Genomic DNA, 20,506 nt, shown 5'->3' on the forward strand with positions numbered 1-20,506 from the left:
ACTTGAGGTGAACCAAGCTTGAAAATCCGCAGCTAACACTGCTCAGCTTCACCTCTCCCCACCCCTTCACTCTGCGCTTGTTACAGTACATCTCCATTAGCCCACTGCCAATGGTCAGGCCGGCCCTGCAGCTTGGGCAGCATCTGAAACTGACCATCTGGCCAGCTGGCCACCTGGCAATGGGACAGGATGGGGGTGGGCTGTAGGGAGCTGGCCAGAGCGGAGCAATTAGAAACGCAGGCTGGATCTGGCAGAAGGTGGACGGGGTGCCAACAGGCAGAGGTCTGGATCAACTCACAAATAAATAGACTAATGGAACGGAAATGGAGAAAGAGGGAAGTAGGGCACAAAGGCTAAACAAACAGAACAACTGAAATCCCTTTGTTTGTCTAATCATTGAAACCTAATAGAGATCTGTGCTGTAGTTGTAAACCTGATAGCATTTCAGTATACGATGATTAACACAATACCACTTTGGATAAAGCACTGATGCTGTTATGTGCACAAGTGCTTTCTTTTAAATCTGATTTTTGTCTGGGATTCAAACAAATGTGTGATGGTTTTATTCCAGGCAAATAAACTCAGTCTTGTGGCATCTTTAAATCTGAAATCAGTTGGCCAACAATTTACTAAGCTTTTAAAAACCTTGTCTTGTCTGGTCTTGTTTTGTTCCACACAAAATCTTCTGCTGACACTGATAAGCCAATATGTTGGGCTTTGCTCTTTGCTTAGGTTTTTGAAATGCCTAATTTTTTGGAAGTTCATTTACTACAAATAGTTAAGCTATTGAGCAGATCCACGTCATGTAAGATTTCAATGTCTGGTCAAATATTATCTATGTTTATACAGCTTAAAAACAATTCACAGAGACTGCGGATGGCGTTCATCACCAACCCCAAGTGTCAGTATTTGACAACCTGGGAATGAGACACAACTGTCAACTGTCTTTCTCCAAAATCCATCTTTGGTACAACTCACTGGGCTTGTGTTCACATCGAAACAAAGCTAATTTTCACTTTAGATCACAAGATCATGTGTGGTCATTTGCCCCAAACAGCCAGAATATATTGCTCTACATTGGCCCTAAGCTAGTGTGTGTTTGAATTCAGTTCAGCCTCTGACTTAACTCAGCACTCACCAGAGGCCCCTGTTACTTCCATCCAGTCCCTTCCCCTCTCCTCTCTGTACAGCCATGAAGTGAAGTACATTTCCCCTCCGGTCAGCTGTCAGCAAGGATGAAGAGGGACTAATTATGCAGACGTGTTGAGAAAAGGCAGTGAATATAAATCTACTTTTTAATCACAAACTTTTAATAAAAACAAACAAACTCTGAGCTTTTCTTCCACCAGTAAACAATTTTGGACTATTTATGTAATCACACCACTTGAAAAATTTGCTTCATGTTTATTTTGTGTGAATCATTTTTACTGGACATGATCAGAGAGATTTAAATGCGTCAGCCTTGAATTTTCTCAGTGAAAAACAGCCATTACTGTATAATGGAAACTGAGCAATCACCGACAATCACCGACAATCACAGGCAAATATAAATGGGAATCAAACTGCCAGTCAAGAAAGTAAAATGTGCAGGGACATATTCGCAAGCAGAGAAAAAGTTTTGAGTATAGGCACCACCTTCTGCATAAAAAATTATTAGTATCTGCAAGAAAGATTCGGCCCTTATATTTGAGCAGGAAATTGCTTAGATTTGACAGTCTGTACATGTTGAGTATACACATTAACGAGCTTCTTGTGATTCCCCTGGCTTCATAGCCACCTATGCACAACAGTTTTTGGTTTGTTTTTTGTTTTTTCAGAAATGATCAGGAAGCATTTTAAAAGCCCACCTCCACCACAGCATCCCCCCTGTATGCTTTGAGTCTATGTTCCCTGCAGTGCTGAGGTTGTTCTTTACTTGTGGGAAGTGACAACGTCAGAGCTTCAACCAGGCCTACCTTTAAGGAAAAGAAACTTCAAAAGTTGTTACTGTCAGGATATAATTTATTTTTAAAAAATTATACAAGTGCTATCATTTACAGATATATACTTTATATAAAGTATCCATAGTAATGGTTAAGGCCAAAAATGGCTTTGAAAGATTAGCTTGATTTAATAGAAATTAGAGGCACATTAACCGTTTTGAAACATGACTATCAAACACAGAGGAGCGCCACATACTCTTTTTTAAACTTGCATTGGTGTTATATATACACAGCTCCTAAAGACTCACAAGGTGTTTCAGAATATAAATCAGACTTAAAGATGAAGATAAAGAATATTAATAACACTGTATGTCCTACGATATCAAAGTAGCAGCTGAAATTTGAAACTATATGCATTGTATTTCAAAATCCTATACCGGTGTATTACCAAAGTATTCCATGAGTTTGTTGATTAGCAAATTCAGGAGGGATTACATTTTGCAACACATTTTTCCTTGAAGTGTTACTTGGAGGACAAAAGCTTGCTCCGGGTCTCACAGCTTGGCCTTGCCTGGTGCGATCTGGAGGTTCTGTAGCTTCATAGCCATACCCATGTTCCCCGTGATCTTCAGTTTCCCTTTGAAGAATGCCTGAGAGGACAGAAGAGGAAAAACATGAAAAGTCTTTCATTTTATCACACTGCACTTTAAATAATTTGTCACTGAAAGACGCATTTCTGATACACAGAAAAAGAAAACTACTCAAAACATGACAATTTTATGTCTTAAGGTAGTATTTAACTGAACACAGTTTATTTTCTTATCATATAAAATGGGGACGAGCACAATACTACTGCCAACTGAGTTATTACTGTTTGGTGTGCTAGACCTTTTCCCTGTTGCTGCTGGATCTGTAAGTGGATTGTTATCCAACTCTCTACATCCACCTGCAAAGAGCACCAAAGGAAATAAACTGGTTTGGCTGTTGTTTTTCCTGACACAACTGGTGCAACAGAATAAAAGAGAAAGAATGCCAGCAAGAGGCCGAAAGCCTCTATTTATTTAAGAAGATGTTCTCAGTTAACTATAGCTTGAAATCCAGAAGCCCTTAGACAAAACATAACATTTACCCGAGCAGACCAATCCTAGACAATCAAATACATGTAGGAAACACTGCGTCATAATACATAGGCAGTGCGTTAATGTCTCTGGCAGCACTCTGGACTGGTTCTCTCTTCTCTTCTATCAGGTAGAAGTTTTTCAGTTTCTTGTGTCCTACACTGTTTGCGTTATACACGCTCCCCTCAAGTCACTTTATAAGCAATTTTAAAAGGTATATCCTATCATTGCTATGCTGACGACATCTTATGTTTCTTCAGACCTGATGACAATGACAAACTAATCCTCCTGTCTTATTGCCATTAAGGACTGGAAGGCAAACAACCATCCCAAGCTGAACTCGGATAAGACTGAGGTCCTCATCATTGCGTCAGACGGCATAGCGTCTAAGATGGTTCAGTGTTTTGGTTCCATGACTTCTACTGTACAGGCCAGTCTTAGAAACCTTGGTGTTATATCTGAGCAGTCACTGCGTTTTGAATATCACATCAAAGCATTAACCCGCACAAGTTTTTTCCATCTGAGAAACGTCGCTTAACTCAGATAAGTTGTATCACAGTCTGAGTTAGAAATGATAAGCTATGCATTTATTTCATCCAGGTTGACTATTATGATTCCCTTTTTCACCTGCCTCAACAAGTCATCCCTAGACTGTCTTCAATTAGTCCTGAACGCTGCAGTCAGTTTGTTTATTCAGTTTGTTTATTCAGTTTGTTTAGGCAAAAAAAAAAATCTATCTATTAGGATTTTCTCTACTGATCAAAATGTCTTGCTACAACTACATAGTGCAGCTTTAACTCACTAACATACTGAATAACTTGACCTAAATTCAACCATTTTTTAAAATTACTTATCTAACTTCATTATTTGGTTAATTTCTTAGTTACATGAAAGTGAGTTAATGTCAGTTTTTCACTGATTCACCATCTGTATACTCTTGGTGTGGGCAATGTGTGGCCTGCACTTGATTTTCGTTTCACTACACCTCAGTGTATGTGCTGCACAAATGCATCAGTCAAACTTGCATTTGGCCGGAAAAATATTCACAGCAGGTCAATGTCAGAAATGTGTCATGTTTCTCAGAACTTATGGAGAGGCCAGCACATTTAACACCAACGTACCAGGTAGTGAGCGTTCACAGTGTTGAGTTTCCTGTCGCTGTAAGAATTCCCCTGACTGACTAACTGGAAATATGTTCATACAGAAAACATTCAGCACAGATGGTCACCTGGCAGAAAGACATGGATTTAGCCCTTTAGAGGGAAACGATGGCTCTCTGTGAGAACAATGGGACTGTATGTCTTTAGTAAGACACCACAGAAAGGTTTGGCTGCCCATCAAACCTGCAGCTACTATTACTGTGTCTGCACATGACTGTGTTGTGCTTGTACATGTAACCTGCAGCATCCAGGTACAGTATCGACTAATAAGCCTCAATCAGTTGTTTCTTTGTGAGCTCTTTATGTACACCAAAGTAAAAAAAAAAATCCAAATGAACTGAACTGCAGGTGTGAGAGCAACCTTTGCAAAATTTGCCAGACTGTTACATAAAGAAAACTAAATGGCACTTTTATTATGATTTTACCTCAAATAAGAGAAAACTTTTTATGTTAATGTTTTGTGTAAATTAGAAAAGCAAAAATGTGATTAACACACAACTACACACCGTTTGTGGGTTCATCTGTCCTGTCATCAAATGCAAAAGGTCCTCGTCACTCATGGAAAAGGTGCAGTCCGCCTTTTTATCTAAAAGGAAAAAAGAGTAGAGTGAAAAAGAAGAGTAACTTGTTCATTACAGCTAACTACAATAATACATGTATGGGAACTAAAAATTCACATACAGAAAAAGTAAGCAACATTTGCTGTTTCTAACACACACATTAAGGAAAAATAACCCCCACACACGCCCCCGCAAATGTTTGTCACCGTTATTACAAAACTCCAAACAGAGCGAACTCTGCGTTTTGATTCAACCTTCTGTTAGTGTAACTACATTTTGTAGTCGCAGTACAACACAGTTTCTCATAAGTGAAGATATGATTCAGAAAACCTTATGGCTCATCCTCCCTACGTTCTGACTGGAAATCAGCCCTGTTGTAGATCTACAGCTTATCAGCCATCAGCTTCTCTCTCAGCTTTCACCACACCTCTTCCCTCGCTGCTCTGTGCAGGCACATGTGGTCCTTGTATCTGGGATCTAGAGCTGCTGCTACCTTTAGCCATTACACGTCTGTGCTCCTTTGTAAGCAGGGTTAATAACATGTGAGGCCACCCATGTATTCAGAAGTGCATTCAGCACCACCCTGCAGCTCAGTGACATACACAGGATAGAAGTCGACACTGTACATTCAGACACTGTAACAACCATTTAGGTGTGAATAGACCGAGGTGTCAACAGACTTATTTGTCCTCTTGAGTAAAGAATCATGCTTTTACATACCTTTCTTTTTTTTTTCATTCATCCCAGTACATTTTTCAAATTTTTCATCCCTGGTTACTAAATAATGCCCAAGGTTACTTTAGAAATGACGGCTTTGAGACAGTGACCATCGCAGGGAGAGCCAGCCTAATGGAAACAGTCAGGGAGCTATTAGAGAGTGGGTGTATATATGTCTGTACATCTGGTCGAATGCACACTTTGCCCAAGGTGAAGAGTTTCTCTATTTTAAAATGGTACTTATCTGACTGGATTGAACCTGTTTCTCTTTTAAGCATCAAAGATAAAGAGCCAAACTGAGACAGCTGTTCCATTATGTTTTCTACTGTAAGTTTGGAACATGATTTACTTCGACAAGACAGACCAAGAGTGGCACAAACAAGGAATGTGATACACAGATATGTGTGTGCTTTCTGTAAAAAGTCAAACTACATGAGATACTTCCAGTTATTAATGACAAAAAGGGCATGAAAGGGTATGTAATTGCTGCTGCTGAGAGGTGAGTGTCTGGTAATGAGCTGAGAGAGAGAGAGTAGTCCTACACTATCCAAAAATTACAGCTCTACAAGTCTAACTATTGAAAAAAATCACCCATGAGGGAAAAAGTAGGAGAATAAAGCACAGGATGAGAGATTGAATACTTGCCAGCAGAGTTAAAAGCCTCCATTTAGTTGCTTACCTGGGTCATTGGAGACAGAACCTTTGCCATTCTTCACATCCACGACCCAAGTCGCCTCCGTCCCACCTGGTCCATCCTTCACTTTAAAGGCAAACACTCCACCAATCTTCTTGATGAGCTGCCCTCCTTCCTGTGGGGAGTTGAGGTGGCTGTTAATAATTCTTGATATATTACGGTTGTAGGAAGGCAGTAACTGCCCACACGTTTCAAATTAAATCAGTGCTCTAGTCACATATGCTGCCATTTTTTGAGGGACGGTAACATTTTTTCCTGGTCACATTTATGCAAGTGGCTTAATCTGGGAGAAACATCACCATCCAGAGTCACAGAGCCTCTGAAGTTCTGGGTGCAGCAGCTCCAGACCTACAGTTACGTAGGGCTAACCCTGTCAAAGGTGCTGGTTATAAGTTACCTAACAAGGTATAAGTTAATTTGAATTTGATGCTAACATTTTTTAACTCTATGCAATAGTGAAAATGATGTATAAATATAAAATAATTGCAAATTTTGCAGGGTGTCTTCGGCCAACATTGAGTCAAATGTCATCATCCAAAGTAGCAGAAATAACAAGAATGGTAACTATTATAATTCAAGTGTAAGGCTCATGTTTTGGGAACAACTTAATAAATTGTCTAAAGCTGGTGGCGTATGAAAGCACCACCCTGCCCAACACCACCAACCAACCAACATGCACACCCATTTGACAAGACTCAAGCTAACTCAGCAATGGGGAATAAGAGACTCCTTTGCCTGTATTTTTTACAGGGCCCTGGCTCCATTACAGCATCCCGGACTCCGATTGAACACAAGACTCCAAACAAAAGGAGGCGGACTTTGTTTACAAAGTGGTCGGCATTTCACGACAGCATGCAAGTACATTTTGCTTCGCCAATGCTATTCTGATGGCCTCTCAGAGCTCTATATCCCTTTCTCCATGTCTGGTACATGTCGAAAGTGGCTGTTGGATCAGTGAATACCTGACTATGCACGCAAAACCCATTTCTAGAATAATCTGTGGACACAATCACCCACATTTAGCTCATTTCACTGGTAAAACTCTGAAAGAAACATATCCAAACAACAAAAACAATTCTGCGCGAGAACTATCAAGCGAGTTACCAAATCATGTCTGCTCTTAAGAAAAATTAAAGTAAGTAAGTTTCTAAGTACAACTCAAAATGGAGATTCCTGCAGTTGTTCAGAGCGACAGATTTTACCTTTCCACGGCCGAGCAGCACGGTAATTGTTGAACATTACGTTGGCAAGTGCAGGGAGAGTGGGAGCCTACTGTACAGTATATGCAGGAGCCAGAAGTCAAATCGATAACAACATATACTCCACATACATACATTATGCCGCCTTCCAGGCATTTCATAAGCCCAAAGTACCACTGGCACACATGATTAGTGTAAAGTGGCTCTCCATTACATCAGCTACCGCCATCACATTAAGCTTATGAATTATAGATCAATGACAATGACAGGCTGAAATCGTCAATGTCATTCGACATAAATAGGTGCTTTAGGATTCAACGGTGCCTGAAACAACTGGCGGTCAAACATTAATGATAAGACTCTGTAACAGTAGGAGGGTTTCTGGACTTTTGACTTCTTGAAACTGTACATTATATGCATATACAAAATATACAGAGACAGATATTCTGTATGCTATTAGGCCCTGAAGCTGTAGCGCTGAGACTGTCAGCTGTATGTTGCTTTTGTGGATAAAAGCACCATAGAACTGTAAATTGGACCCTGCCTTTAAAAAGGAAAGAAGATCACAACCACCTTTATGTATGAAATGCCTATAAACACCTTTTATGGGCGTAGGGTTGGAACGATCTGTAGACGTTTGTAGATCAGTAGTGATAGGGAGAAAGGGAAACAAAGAAAATCTAAGATATGGATGCTTTTAATTGGATGCAAACATACACATCCATTAGATCAAACACAGAACGACTGGATCGAGTTGTGACAAGGACTGTTCATGACAGTGTGCCGTTTTACCTCCTGTAGTTGATTTTCGATCTCTTTGAAGACAGGGAAAGCTTTAAACCCCTCCAGACTGCTGCCTGAGCTGGTGAGAACCGCACCAACGTGGGAACTGTGGGAAGCCAAAAAAGACACTAGGTAGCAAAAGTACACACTATGAGGAAAAAGAACTGTAGCTTTTTGATATTTTAATCTCAAACAATGTACGCAATCTACAGCAGCGAGAACTGTGTTACAACCCAGCTTGTACGAGGACAGCAAAGCAACAAAAAAAACAGGTGTTTTTGGTGAAAGACAAGTTATGTACACACGGAGCATAACAAACTGCGACAGTGGAGGACACAAGGTTCCACTGATGGTCAACATAGGACAGACAGCAATGTTGGTTAGAGTGTTAGTAAAGAACAGAGATGCACGAGTGATCGGCCAGGGACCTGAATCAGCCAGTTGTCAACGTGACTGGTAACTGGCTGCTCGGTGTCAGACATATACCGGCCACATTTACACACATACCGCCTGCCCCCTCCACCTGAACTGAAAGATAGAAACTAAACTTTTTAGGTTATTTACCTAACCTTTGTTTTGGCGGTCATTCAGAGTTACAATTTCTAATGCCTTTCTCGTCTCCTCTCCGCTGCCTGGAGTCCGGACAGACACGGAGCGGGGCAGGGGCCTTATTCGAGTTGTGATCTGGTTCTTTTTGGAAAGTAAAACATTGTAGCCGAAGGTGCTAAATTGCACATTTACTTTGAGAATGAGGATCCGTGAACAAGAGCAGCAAACTCTTATTCCGCTAATGTCGATTGCGGCACATTACAGATAGGCGTCCTCCGTTTTTACCCTCCACAATAAGAGTCCAGGACATATCAGTATACACTGCATAAATGCTTATAAGAGGGAGCTAAAAATTATTTAGACATTTCAGTGACAAGTTATTTTTATTAGTTATTTTATTGTCAGTTTTTCATTACAAACCTACAATTGAATTTTTCATTAAAGAAATGTTACAAAAATACAAGCGTATACTGTGAGTTATAGTTCTCAGAAAGGAAGAAAATCAGAGTTGGCCAAAAGCAGAGTCAGAGTCAGAGTCAGACTTTTATGAAATAGGAAATCAGACTGGCCAAGAAAATGGCAATCGCTGCATCTCTATTAGAGAAGAGGTCAGAAAATGCTTCTTAAATTGGGTCTGATTTACGTGACTAAAAAATAAATTTCTCTTCAGCACAAAGGCCAGACTGATACAGAAACAGATCTCTCGTGTCCTAAGTCTGCGGCCAGTCACCTGTATTTCTATTTTAAAAAACGCTACATAAAGTATCTACCTGAACAAATAACAAATTGTTGGTAACTTTGTCCTCACCTGGCCTCCTGAGGGAATCCCATCCTGTAGAGAGTGACAACCACAGCTCCTCCTAAGCCAATGTTGTGTTGCAAGGCCACTTTGGCCCCTGAGACCTGCCTCCTGTCAGCCTGCCCTCTGAGCTGCCAGCACAGCTCTGCACACTGGGCCAGACCTGGGAGAGCAGGAAGAGAAGGATAAGAGGGTGAGGGTGACTCACTGTGGGGGGGTTTGGTGTCATGTGGTGTGAGGACCTGGCAACATATATTAAAATTACGAATTTAAAGTCGTGTGTAAACTCCTGTGTGATTGAAAATCATACTTTATTCACCTGTGTGTGTGTGTGTGTGCGTGTGTGCATGTTTGACTGTTTGACCCTGCGTGTGGGCGATACTTGTTGGTCTTCTTTATAAGCAGGTAGCCACAATAATGAGGGCCCTTTAACTTAACTGGACCTTAAGGAACTAGTGTGTTTCACCATCTGGGGAATTAATTCATTGGTTTTCTTTTGAACACGAAAAGTTTCTGGACTTCACGGTGCGCTTTTTTCATCTACTGTGTGATTAAGGGATGAAAAAGAAGCGCTGCCCCAGAATAAGGGCTCCAGGGGAGAAGAAATATGTAAATCAATTCATTAACGTGAGCTCATGTGGATGGAACATACTTAGTTTATCCCACTGCCATGACAAAAGAACTACGTCCTTGTTGCTGTAAATTGAAATATCTACAAAGTCGCTGAAGTAATACAAAGGGAAAATATCAAACTGACGTATACATATATCAAACAGAAATACATACATTTTTCTAGGGAAATCATCGCTAAAAAAAAAACGCCAGCACTAAACTCCGTCGTGTCTCAGTCACCAGGTGAAGACCCCGAAGTATTCAAGTGTTAAATATACCCTCAGTGAGAAGGGTGACAAATTGACCCCTTATCTGACAACTCACACCATAATCTGACTCGGGACAGCTCCTGAGCTAGCGTTATGGCTAAGTATTTCATCCCATCTGCTTAATGAGCTTTTGCATTTCTCCATTATCCCAATAAGCTTATGGTTAAAGACCTCTTCATCGAGCGCCGTTTACATTCTGCAGCACTCTCCTAATCTTCTCTGACTTGTTTGTGTGAGGGTAATTTTGTCTAAATGGCAACTGGAACACTCACTGTAGGGTCCACCAGGCTATTTATCAAAATGAACTGCCTCTGGGTATTACCTCAGGTAAACAATTTATACACAAAAGGAACATTTAGACATTTTTCATTCACCAATTATTATCACAAGCCTGTGGTAAGTGGTAATTCACTACATACATCAAGCTCTGCATCGGTGAGGCTTCAAGGTTCCTTGTCACATCAACACATAAAAACCACACTTGGGAGGAGGTGATTCACACTACCTCTTGCGAGAGGGAAGCTACAAAGGTCAGTCAATTAGCTATTAGTATCTCTGCTTGCAGAGTTCCTGAGGCAAGAGGTCAGAGCTTTGCAACAACGATTAGGAGCAACACCATGGATCAGACAGAGCTTAGCTGACTGGGACACTTGCATAGTGGGAGAGTGACCCAGGAGATAGAGGGAGTATTGAAGATTAGTGACGGTTGAGATCTTGAGGTATGAAGAAAGGACGGCAGAGAGAACGATGATAAATTAAAGAAAAAATAAAGGTCTTTATTAAATGAAGTAAAAAGGTGAAAACTGCTCTGTTTCACCTTGTTATCCCCTGTAAGCCAGCGCGTGTTGTGTGAGCGAGGGAGTGCGCAAGAGCCTTTTGAGTCCACGGTAACTGAAAATATTATATATACTTGATGAAGGACGGATGAGTCAGCTGCAATGTTTGCTCAGTGTCGTCCCTCACCAGTTTAATATGCTGAGACATTTTGGAGGCGGCTTGCTAAAGCCACAGGCGGCTGCCCTCTCACATGCAGGCTTCAGCTCTCTCTTACCCCACTGCAATCCAGAGACATCACTGTGAGACACATGCCACCTGGTGGTAACTGTGTGAATTGTTCGACAAAGTTGAGGAGACACACCCGTGTGTCCCTGTTTGTATGTGTTGTCAGTTCATCTGTCGCTCAAAAAAACCTAACAAAAAACATCAGTTGCAAATGCTTTCTTTCACTGACCAGACTGGATTATGTCCTATGTACTGTTTTTGGAGCGTTTCACAACTTCCCCAGTCTTTTGTTGCCCCAGTCCCAACTTGTTTGAAATCAGTTGCTGGCAACAGATTCAAAATAAGCATATATATATACAAAAAATGAAGCTGATGAGGAAAAAACATTAAATACATTATCTTTGTAATGTTTTCAATTGAGAATATGTCAAAAAGGATGAGCGAGTTATCACGTTCCGTTTCATTAAGAGTATGTAAGAGATGCAGCGTCCCAACTTTTTTGGAATCGAGTTGGTATATGACAAGTGGGTTTCATTAAGAGTCAGAGGCTCAGTGTACCTGTGGCTCCCAGAGGATGTCCTTTAGAGATGAGACCACCACTGGGGTTGATCACAAACTTGCCTCCATACGTGTTGTCCCCTCTGTCAATCAGCTCTCCTGCTTTACCTGCAGAGGTTGTGACGCACACAAGAAGATCACAAAACTGTACAGAGTGAAATTTACAGTATAATACTGTCACATGTTAATATAATATCATCAGTGCATGCATGCTGTTAACTAAGCAGTCAAAGGATATCAACAAACGCAGCTTTGATTATATATAGCATCTCGTTATACATCACAAATTATTAAGAACTAAAGAAATCAAATAATAAAAGGGGTTTCTGAAAATAAATAAGAAATTCTTCTAATTCTATAAAGTTGGTCTGATGTATGCTGTTATGTAAAATCTTCAGACCCCTGAAAGACACCAATCAACATATTATTCTGATTCCTGCCAGACAGGTTTAACTGTGTTGCTGCCATTACTGTGTTTTCTATGCAATCACTCATTTGGGAGGTCAATAAAGCAGATCATGCAAAACAATCTCACAAACATTCTGTGGAAATCAGGCCGTAAAAAGATTCTCCACAGTTCATTTTTAGTAGTTCATGTGCAATAGTCCTGTCCTGCCTGTATGGCTCAGTAAGAGCCGGGCATTTCTGGATCACGTCCCTCAGTGTGACACAAGGCAGGCAGCAGGATTTATTCAGCTAATATTATCCCTTATTACTGGATCTTGAGAGAGCGCTACGTTCTGTATTTAGCCTCACAGCCAAATGTCCTCATAACCCAAAAACAAAGACACGAAGCTACAGGGAACATTTGTGAGAATTACAAATCATATTTCAATTCTAGTTAATTTCACTGTACAGTTTGTAAAGCCCATTGAAGCAATATGATTGTGGTTTTGGGCTCTATGAATAAAACTGATTTGATTCATATGCTAATTTCATACAGGTGCAGCAGTGAGACAGACAGAATAATGTCACACAGCCTCCACTCAGCTCTGCACCTCTAGCCCTTTTCACACAGAGATTCTGCATTATCGCTGCAATGGAGGCTGGCCTTTACGCTGTCTTTGTTTGTTCACACTGAACCAAGCAGCGCCGGCATAAATCCGCTCCAGTGTGTCAATTCATACAGCACGCCGGCGTTGCAGGACCAAAAGAGGCGTGACTGTTAATCTACACATGTATCTGCTGACTGTTTATAATAATATGGATGCTGTTATAATGTGTTGTGATTGAGATCCTGACCCACCATGCATCGTGGGAAAGTGACAAAGTTGTGTTTTTAGCTCTAAATTACATAATCGGCATCAGTAAACAGCGGACCCTGCCTGGCTCTCTCACTCGCGAGGAGCGATGCTGTTTTCTAGGGCAAAGTTCACAGAACTCTCGGTCGGGACGGCTGACTGTCACTGTGATTTTTTTCTGTACAAGTTGTCTGAGACAGTAACTACAACAACACAATAGTTGAAAGCGACAAAGACACGGTGAGTTGAAGTTTTTCGCTCTAAATCGCTTCACATAATCACCACCATTAAACAGCGGGAGCCGCCTAGCTCTCGCTGCCGGGGACAGATGCTGTTTCTTCAGGCAGCAAAGAAAGTCTGTAGGACAGACAGGATGACACACACTCTTCCACGTTTAAATGCAGGATTTTTTTCCTCTCATAAAGATGCTGAAGACACGACCTGCTACCACATTACTGTTGTTTGGTCTTGTACGGTTGCTTCAGTGGGTTTAAGTGTGTTTATTTGATGTGTTTAACTGTCAGACTATGAACACCATCAGACCGACGCACCCCTGTCCCACGCTGACGGCATTTCCATTCACATGGACGCCGTCTCACCTCTGTTAAAGTTCTGTTTCTACCTCCGCTAGCGGATCAGAGCAGAATGAAACTGTCTCCCCATTCCGCCTCTGTAACTTTCACACAGACAGTAAGGTGGGATATCGGCACATGATTCCCACCTTGAAAAGGCAGTGTGAATGGGGCATCTGCCTCTGTGTAGGAATATCAGCAGATACATGATATTAAAAACCTTTGTATATCATCCAGGGATAAAAAACCTCAATGAGGACATTCCTAATCATGGCTGATTTTCATGTTTGCGTACCCTCTTAAAATTAGAAATTGATGTTCAGGTGAAAAACGGGCTGAAGAAAGCTTTTTGTAAAGTTTGAAATTAACTGGAGGATAAAGGAGGCTGCAGTCTTACCCTCTGGACACAGTCCCAGAGCCTCATACGTGATGAGCTCATTGGCTGAGAAGCAGTCGTGCAGCTCAACCACGTCAACGTCACTGGGCTTCAGACCCGCTGCTTCAAAACACTTTTTGGCAGCCAAATGCGACATGTCATATCCCACCTGAACAGAGAAAAAATTATTTAGTTAGGAAGTCATTTGAGAAGACAAATGTGTCATAGTGACGTTAACTTCCAGGACCAATACAGTTTAAACACGACACACAATTTTGACCCCGCTTTTGAAATAAATACATAGCTTCAAATTTCCCAAAGATTATGGTCTTCTTACTCATTTGCAGACGTTATTCATTTACTTGTTATACTCTTACAAACCCTTGATGCACACATCTTCAGATCTTTGGATGTTTTACAGATCATTTTTTCCCCTCCTCCATAACAATGAGCCTGGAGTTGTAGAAAAGGTTGTAGCAGATAGCTGCAGCATGGAGCTCCTTCTTTAAATCCCCATCTTCACACACTTTTGCTGTATTTTTTATTTCCTGGTAGACATGAAAAGGTTTTCCTCTACAAGACATATTCCTCTTGTTGTAAACTGCTCTCAGTCTGTCTCAACAGCAATAATTTAGTCTCTTTTCAGCAGAGCCCCTGTTTTCCTTCTTTTCCTTCTCCCCTTCTAGTCTTTTCGATCATCAAACTTCTTGGATTTTCTCCTCAATGCTTCTAAAATGACCCAGAAGATCTTGGGCCACAGATGGTGCTTCAACTCTACATTCATTCACAGTTTGTCTAGTTCTTCTGCGGTTTCATGTTCTTGCCAATCATACGTCTGTTATAAAGGACTTTTATCGCTGGAGGATGTTATTCGCTTTAGGCGTCTGGTCTGTGGACGCCAATCAGCTTGACACACCATTCAGTCCGTTGTCAAAGGAAACACTTTGATAATGACAATTTCTTACCATCTTAATGCAGCTGTTTTCTTCAAATGTGGAGGAGAAGTCGGTCACCATCTCTTGGGCCACAATCTCCACTGCTTGGTTCTCCAGGCGGTGCTTCCTGACGAAGGCCTCGCTGGCTAAAACTGCTGCCCCAGCACCATCTGACGTAGGGCTGCAAGAGAAGAAGAGCAGGACAGACAGACATGGTTGTGTTAAGAACTGAGGCACTTATCATCAAGAAGTCTACACTCTGCACAGAGCAGCTTCTGTCCTCTGAGACTCCTAAACTCATTCTTTACACTCCACCGTAAATGATCGTTTTTCTGTGTAACATAAAGGAACTACAGCTTGCTTTTCATTGTGCAGCCCCTTGTTGTAGAATGATAAATTAAAAAAAAAAACATAAACTCTTACCAACACTGCAGTAAAGTGAGGTACTCAAACACCTTCCTGGAGTTTATCACTTGTTCCAAACTGTACTCATCCTGGAACTGGGAATACCTGACGAATGGAGACATATTCACGCACTAACTTCAATAAAGATAAAGTATATTTTGAGGCAGTAATCTCTGTTTCGACTCAACTGTGTCTTACGGGTTGTTGATGGAATGCTTGTGGTTCTTCCAGGCAATTTTGGCAAAGTGTTCTGGTTTTGTGCCTAGAAGAGATTCAAACGTTGCCACAGGCATTTAGTGTATATAATAAAGTTAAAGTTAAATGGAGTTAAAAAGCATGAACTCGATGTAAAAAACAACCATCACCTCACACTGAAGCTGCTTCTATATATAACACATGTGAAACCTTTACCATATTTCTCCATGTGCTCCCTGCCGGCGTTTCCAAACATCTGTGGTGCTGCTGGAGCTGCGGCGATCCCGTAGCGGTTGATCATCACCTCCATGTGCTTGTCCATGGGATTGGTCCTGTCCATATACTAAAAACAGGAAGTTTTACTTGGTTTTTCATCTTGTTAGTGGGACAACTTAAAATAGAGAATTATGGTATAATCTGGTGAATTTATTTAAACGCAAAAACTGGGATTTCCAAAATGACTAGCAGTTCATAAACAATGGTGGCAGAAGCAAATACGGCATTAACATCTGGAGTTAGCTACCTCATCTGTACTGACATATGTTAAAGTAATGCCTGTTTTGTTGATGATAGATACTGATGTTTCTATAATTTTATGATTTGTGTAAAAAGAGAGAATAAGAGAAACTGCTCAGCCTATTTTATTTTAGAGCTCCTTATCGTGGCCACCACGGCCCTTCCTGCTCCCTGGTAATATGATAATATCAACTGCAATAAGTAGTTAATGAAAACTAATAAAAGAAAAGCACGTTCATTGTTTCTTCGTGTCTAGGGTGCAGCGGTGTTTATCAGTGAGGTGTATCTCTGTGTTCAACAGGGGCAGAGGAGTGTGTGAACAAGCTAATATTCAGTTTCTAGCAAGAGCAACAATGCTGCGAGCAAAAACTACTAACAACACCTGTATAATGGCTTGCAAGATATTGTTCATGTCATTTTGTGACAGTCTCCATCCAGTACAACAACATACTGTATTGATTTATACCTTGGCGCTCAAAGAGCCTCTCTCCATCTTCTCAAACCCGAGGGCGAGCACACAGTCAGCAAGACCTGTGAAAGGTGAAGAAGAGGGCTTCAAAGAGAAGTTTTTACAGTTGTATTAAAAATGTATCGCAATGTATAAAAAAAACTCTCCTCTTAATAATGATTTTTGCTTGATATGGTTTTTCCATACAAAATGGTATCTTGTTAAAATCCTAAAAATGACATCTACTCATTCTCCTTCATCTAATATGACATTATCTATGAATATCCAAATGTTTATCTGCTGGACATGTGAAGTCCACTCTCAGTGTCTGTGCACTGGATGCTTCAGGTTTTCAAATTTAAGTTTAATATTGGATCAGGATTGGCTTCAAAACTATTTGTGATGTCATAAATCATTCCCAAAGGCCCAGAATGTGAAAAGAGCCTTTTAGTGTTGAACTCTGCACATCATTCATTCAACTATAAGAACAAGACGAAACACATATTTTTGACTTGAGGGAAACTGTAAAGAAAATAATTACCTGACTGGCCACAGTCTGTCTTTAAAAAGCAAAAATTCTTAGCTTTAAAAAAAAAAAAGTATTCTGGCTTGACTCACCTCCCCTAACCATCTGGCGTGCCATGAAGAGAGCCGTAGAGCCAGTGGAGCAGTTGTTGTTGACGTTGATGATGGGGATCCCGGTCAGGCCCAAGCTGTGGTAAATGGCCCTCTGCCCACATGTGGAGTCCCCTGAACGAATAACGTATGGGGGAGAATAGGTTATTTCCTATTCAATTTATTATTTTAACATGAGAGATGCATTGAGACAAGAAAATGAGAGGATACACTGTATGCACACAAGGATATCAACGTTGGTATTACTGACTATTTCAGTGATTTAAGTGTCTAACATTACATGGTCTCACCATAGACGTATCCTACACAGGCTTGTTCAATGGAAGAATATGGGATTCCTGCATCTGCAAGAGCCTTTTCACCTAGAACAGGATGTAGACAAACAGTAATAAGAAATGTTACACAGCAAGATCCATCTCACGATATTAAGATATGGTATCTTCTGAGAGACTGAACAATGTCCATATTGAGTGAAGATAAGCACCTGCTTCCTTGGCCATATCAGGGTAATCATAGTCACCTCTGGCTCCAGGCTTGTCAAACTGTAGCAACACACAGAAAGAAAAAAAAAGACGGTTAGAGTCACTCAACACGAGCATTGAAATCTGTTTTTCCTGTTCTCAACTACAGGATAACATCGTCCTAGCCTTTGTACTTGACTTCCAAATAGAGATAAAACATTTACTGGATTGGCAGAAAAATATTCAGTGACTATTTTGACAGGCCGTTAACCATCAAAAAGTGGGAAAAAAAAGGCTGACATTCTGTTGTTCCTGCCTCTTACAAAGAGGCCCACCAGGATTAAATGCTGACAGCCAACATCTCTGTAAACCGATTACATTTGTACATGTCAAAGGCTGCATGTCACACTGACATTTCTACAGTATGTGTTACATTATGTTGACATTACATGTTTATGACCTGACTTTCAGGTCGAGAGTTGAAAGGGATGGTGAAGGAGTCTCGAGAAGTTCGAAACTGTCTTTGTGTGAAACCTTGCGACAATTTCCAACCGCGCGTCGCAACATAAAACGGATATTTTTGATGTGCAATCGGGACATCTCCCACCATGTTTGTGCGACCAAAACAGGTACAGTATATTGAGCCAAAACATGATCTTTTCCTAGCCCTCACCAAGTGGTTTTTGTGCCTAAATCTTACCAGATCATAAGAACAGCGTTGTCACAAACACAAAATAGAAAATAAAACCTGAAGAAACATAGAGTTGCAACACAAAGAAACGTAATGTTTCAAAATATCCGTAGTTTACAGAAATGTACGTTACCAAAATGTATACTGGCAAATGGAAAGGCGGAAAATATTGTATCTTGAATTTACTTTGTATCATAATAATCATTTGTAATTGTGCAAACACATTTTGCAAATCGTTCAATTCATTTTTAATTCGTACAGAAATGCATTCTAGCTTTTAATCAACATTTATTTTAGGGAAATTAGTAAATATGTGTTTAGCAAGTTTGCTAATTAAGTTGTAAATTCAAGAATATTGAGACTCGAATATACATATTAAATGATCCATTAGAAAAGAAAGGACAAGGAAAAGCCATAAAAGGCAGAATCAGTGGCATTTCTGGGGTGGGCAGCACATGTATGTGTGGAGTTGAAGTGACAGCCGTAGGTATAAAAGGTAATTTCATAATGACACCATTATTCCACTTGAAGCACTGGTGTAGAAACAGTCCCATTAATGCCAAATAAAATACAGTCGCAAAGAGGGAAAAAACTGGTATTACTGAAATGGATTTGGTCAACATTCAGGGGTCTTAAAGCTTTGCAACATCGCTTGTGAGAATACAAGACTTGAAACTAAGTAAACAGCTCTGGAGTTACACTTCATAATGTTAGCAGTCTGCTCCTGTGACGACCTTTGTCATACATTGCAGCACTGTTCACCATGAACTATGGACTGCAGGGGTGGCATGAGATACAGATCTAAGTCCACCAAACATTCAACCCAGAGCCAAATTTAAAGGTGCACTATGTAGTTTTGAAGAAGAAATTGTAATCAGACGAGAAAGATCTTCATTGACTGTTTTGTTATATCCTCAACAAACTAAATAAACAAACTGTCTTCGTTTTCATGACTAAATAAACATAACCTTGAAGGACAACACAGCTTCATACTGTTTTACTTTGTTTATATTTGGCGGACCCTGTCACCTTTCTAGCTTCAAACAGTGTCCTGGGAACCTTATTTTCCTCTGAGAACAGCTTGTTTATTCTTTTCTGGAAAAATAAATATTTCTGAGTTTGTATTATGACCTCGCATATTAAATTCCCATTGAATTTCTCTTGCAAAACAACATGGTGCCCCTTTAACACTAAACACAAAAACTACAAACATGAAGTGAAACAATGTTATCATGTTTAGGCTAACTTGGCTAGCTGGTGTTTACAGCATACTGTGTCAGCTGCTAACACAATATGAGCAAAATGTGCAGTTAATAGCTCAATAAACTGTCCGCTAACAGAGGTATTAATGAATAAATGCTGACATCCTTTGGGGGGACGTGTTCAATGCACTGAAATCTGTTGTCAAAGTTAGCCAACTATGCTAAGTTAGCCTAAAGTCTTGCATTAGGTCGTTGTCGTTGTCTTGTGGACTGAGACAATAAAAATGCATGATAGTAATACCTTTGTCATGCCCACGCCGATGACAAACACCCTGTTGTTCCTCGCAGGTGCCATGGTGCTGTAGCTTGTCCTCAGCAGTGAACAGAGGAGGGAAGACAGGTTTGAGGACAGCAGCGGCCGCAGCAGCATCAACAGGGTCAGGCTAACTCAATGTAATGCAAAGATCGTGTATATCCGAGCTGATGCCTCACTCGGAGGAGATAAACAGCACCTCTGTCAATGATCATGTGAGCATGCTCGAGAGAATTCCCCTAAAGACAAACATTGTTCTCCTTGAAATCTCATCATATTTAATCATAGTTTCGTTGTCACCAGATTTTTTAATTCACACCTTATGTTAATTACTTTCGATAGTGATCTCTCAATTTTCCACGTTGTTGTTCCAGAAGCAACAACTGAACCAGGGTGAGAACACTTCTCTCAAAGATTGTCTCCATTGATGACCTGTGTTATTTTGTCTTTTCTCTAGTCTTGAACACATCATTTCACTACATGTGAGAGAAGTGTGAAGTAATGTGAGAAGTTATATAAATGTAAAGCATGTAGCAATATTTTAGGCACTTGTCTGTCCTTGTTATGGTGTTT

The 20,506-nt window shown here is 40.5% G+C and overlaps 1 protein-coding gene across 1 annotated transcript; it reads right to left on the reverse strand.

Annotated features, from left to right (window-relative positions):
- Positions 1 to 1,418: 1,418 nt before the first annotated feature.
- scp2a (sterol carrier protein 2a) lies at positions 1,419 to 20,063 on the reverse strand. The gene is made up of 16 exons (XM_084369730.1): positions 19,922 to 20,063; positions 17,751 to 17,808; positions 17,557 to 17,628; positions 17,249 to 17,380; positions 16,649 to 16,713; positions 15,883 to 16,009; positions 15,670 to 15,733; positions 15,490 to 15,576; positions 15,097 to 15,247; positions 14,153 to 14,300; positions 11,943 to 12,050; positions 9,511 to 9,664; positions 8,163 to 8,259; positions 6,157 to 6,286; positions 4,707 to 4,786; positions 1,419 to 2,572 (listed from the first exon to the last, which is right to left on the reverse strand). The coding sequence occupies exons 1-16, from the start codon at positions 20,048 to 20,050 to the stop codon at positions 2,477 to 2,479; spliced, it is 1,698 nt and encodes a 565-aa protein (XP_084225856.1). The 5' UTR covers positions 20,051 to 20,063; the 3' UTR covers positions 1,419 to 2,476.
- Between the last annotated feature and the right edge of the window lie 443 nt (positions 20,064 to 20,506).

The sequence above is a fragment of the Pagrus pagrus genome, assembly GCF_965226575.1.
Source record: "Pagrus pagrus genome assembly, chromosome: 12".
NCBI lineage: Eukaryota > Metazoa > Chordata > Actinopteri > Spariformes > Sparidae > Pagrus > Pagrus pagrus.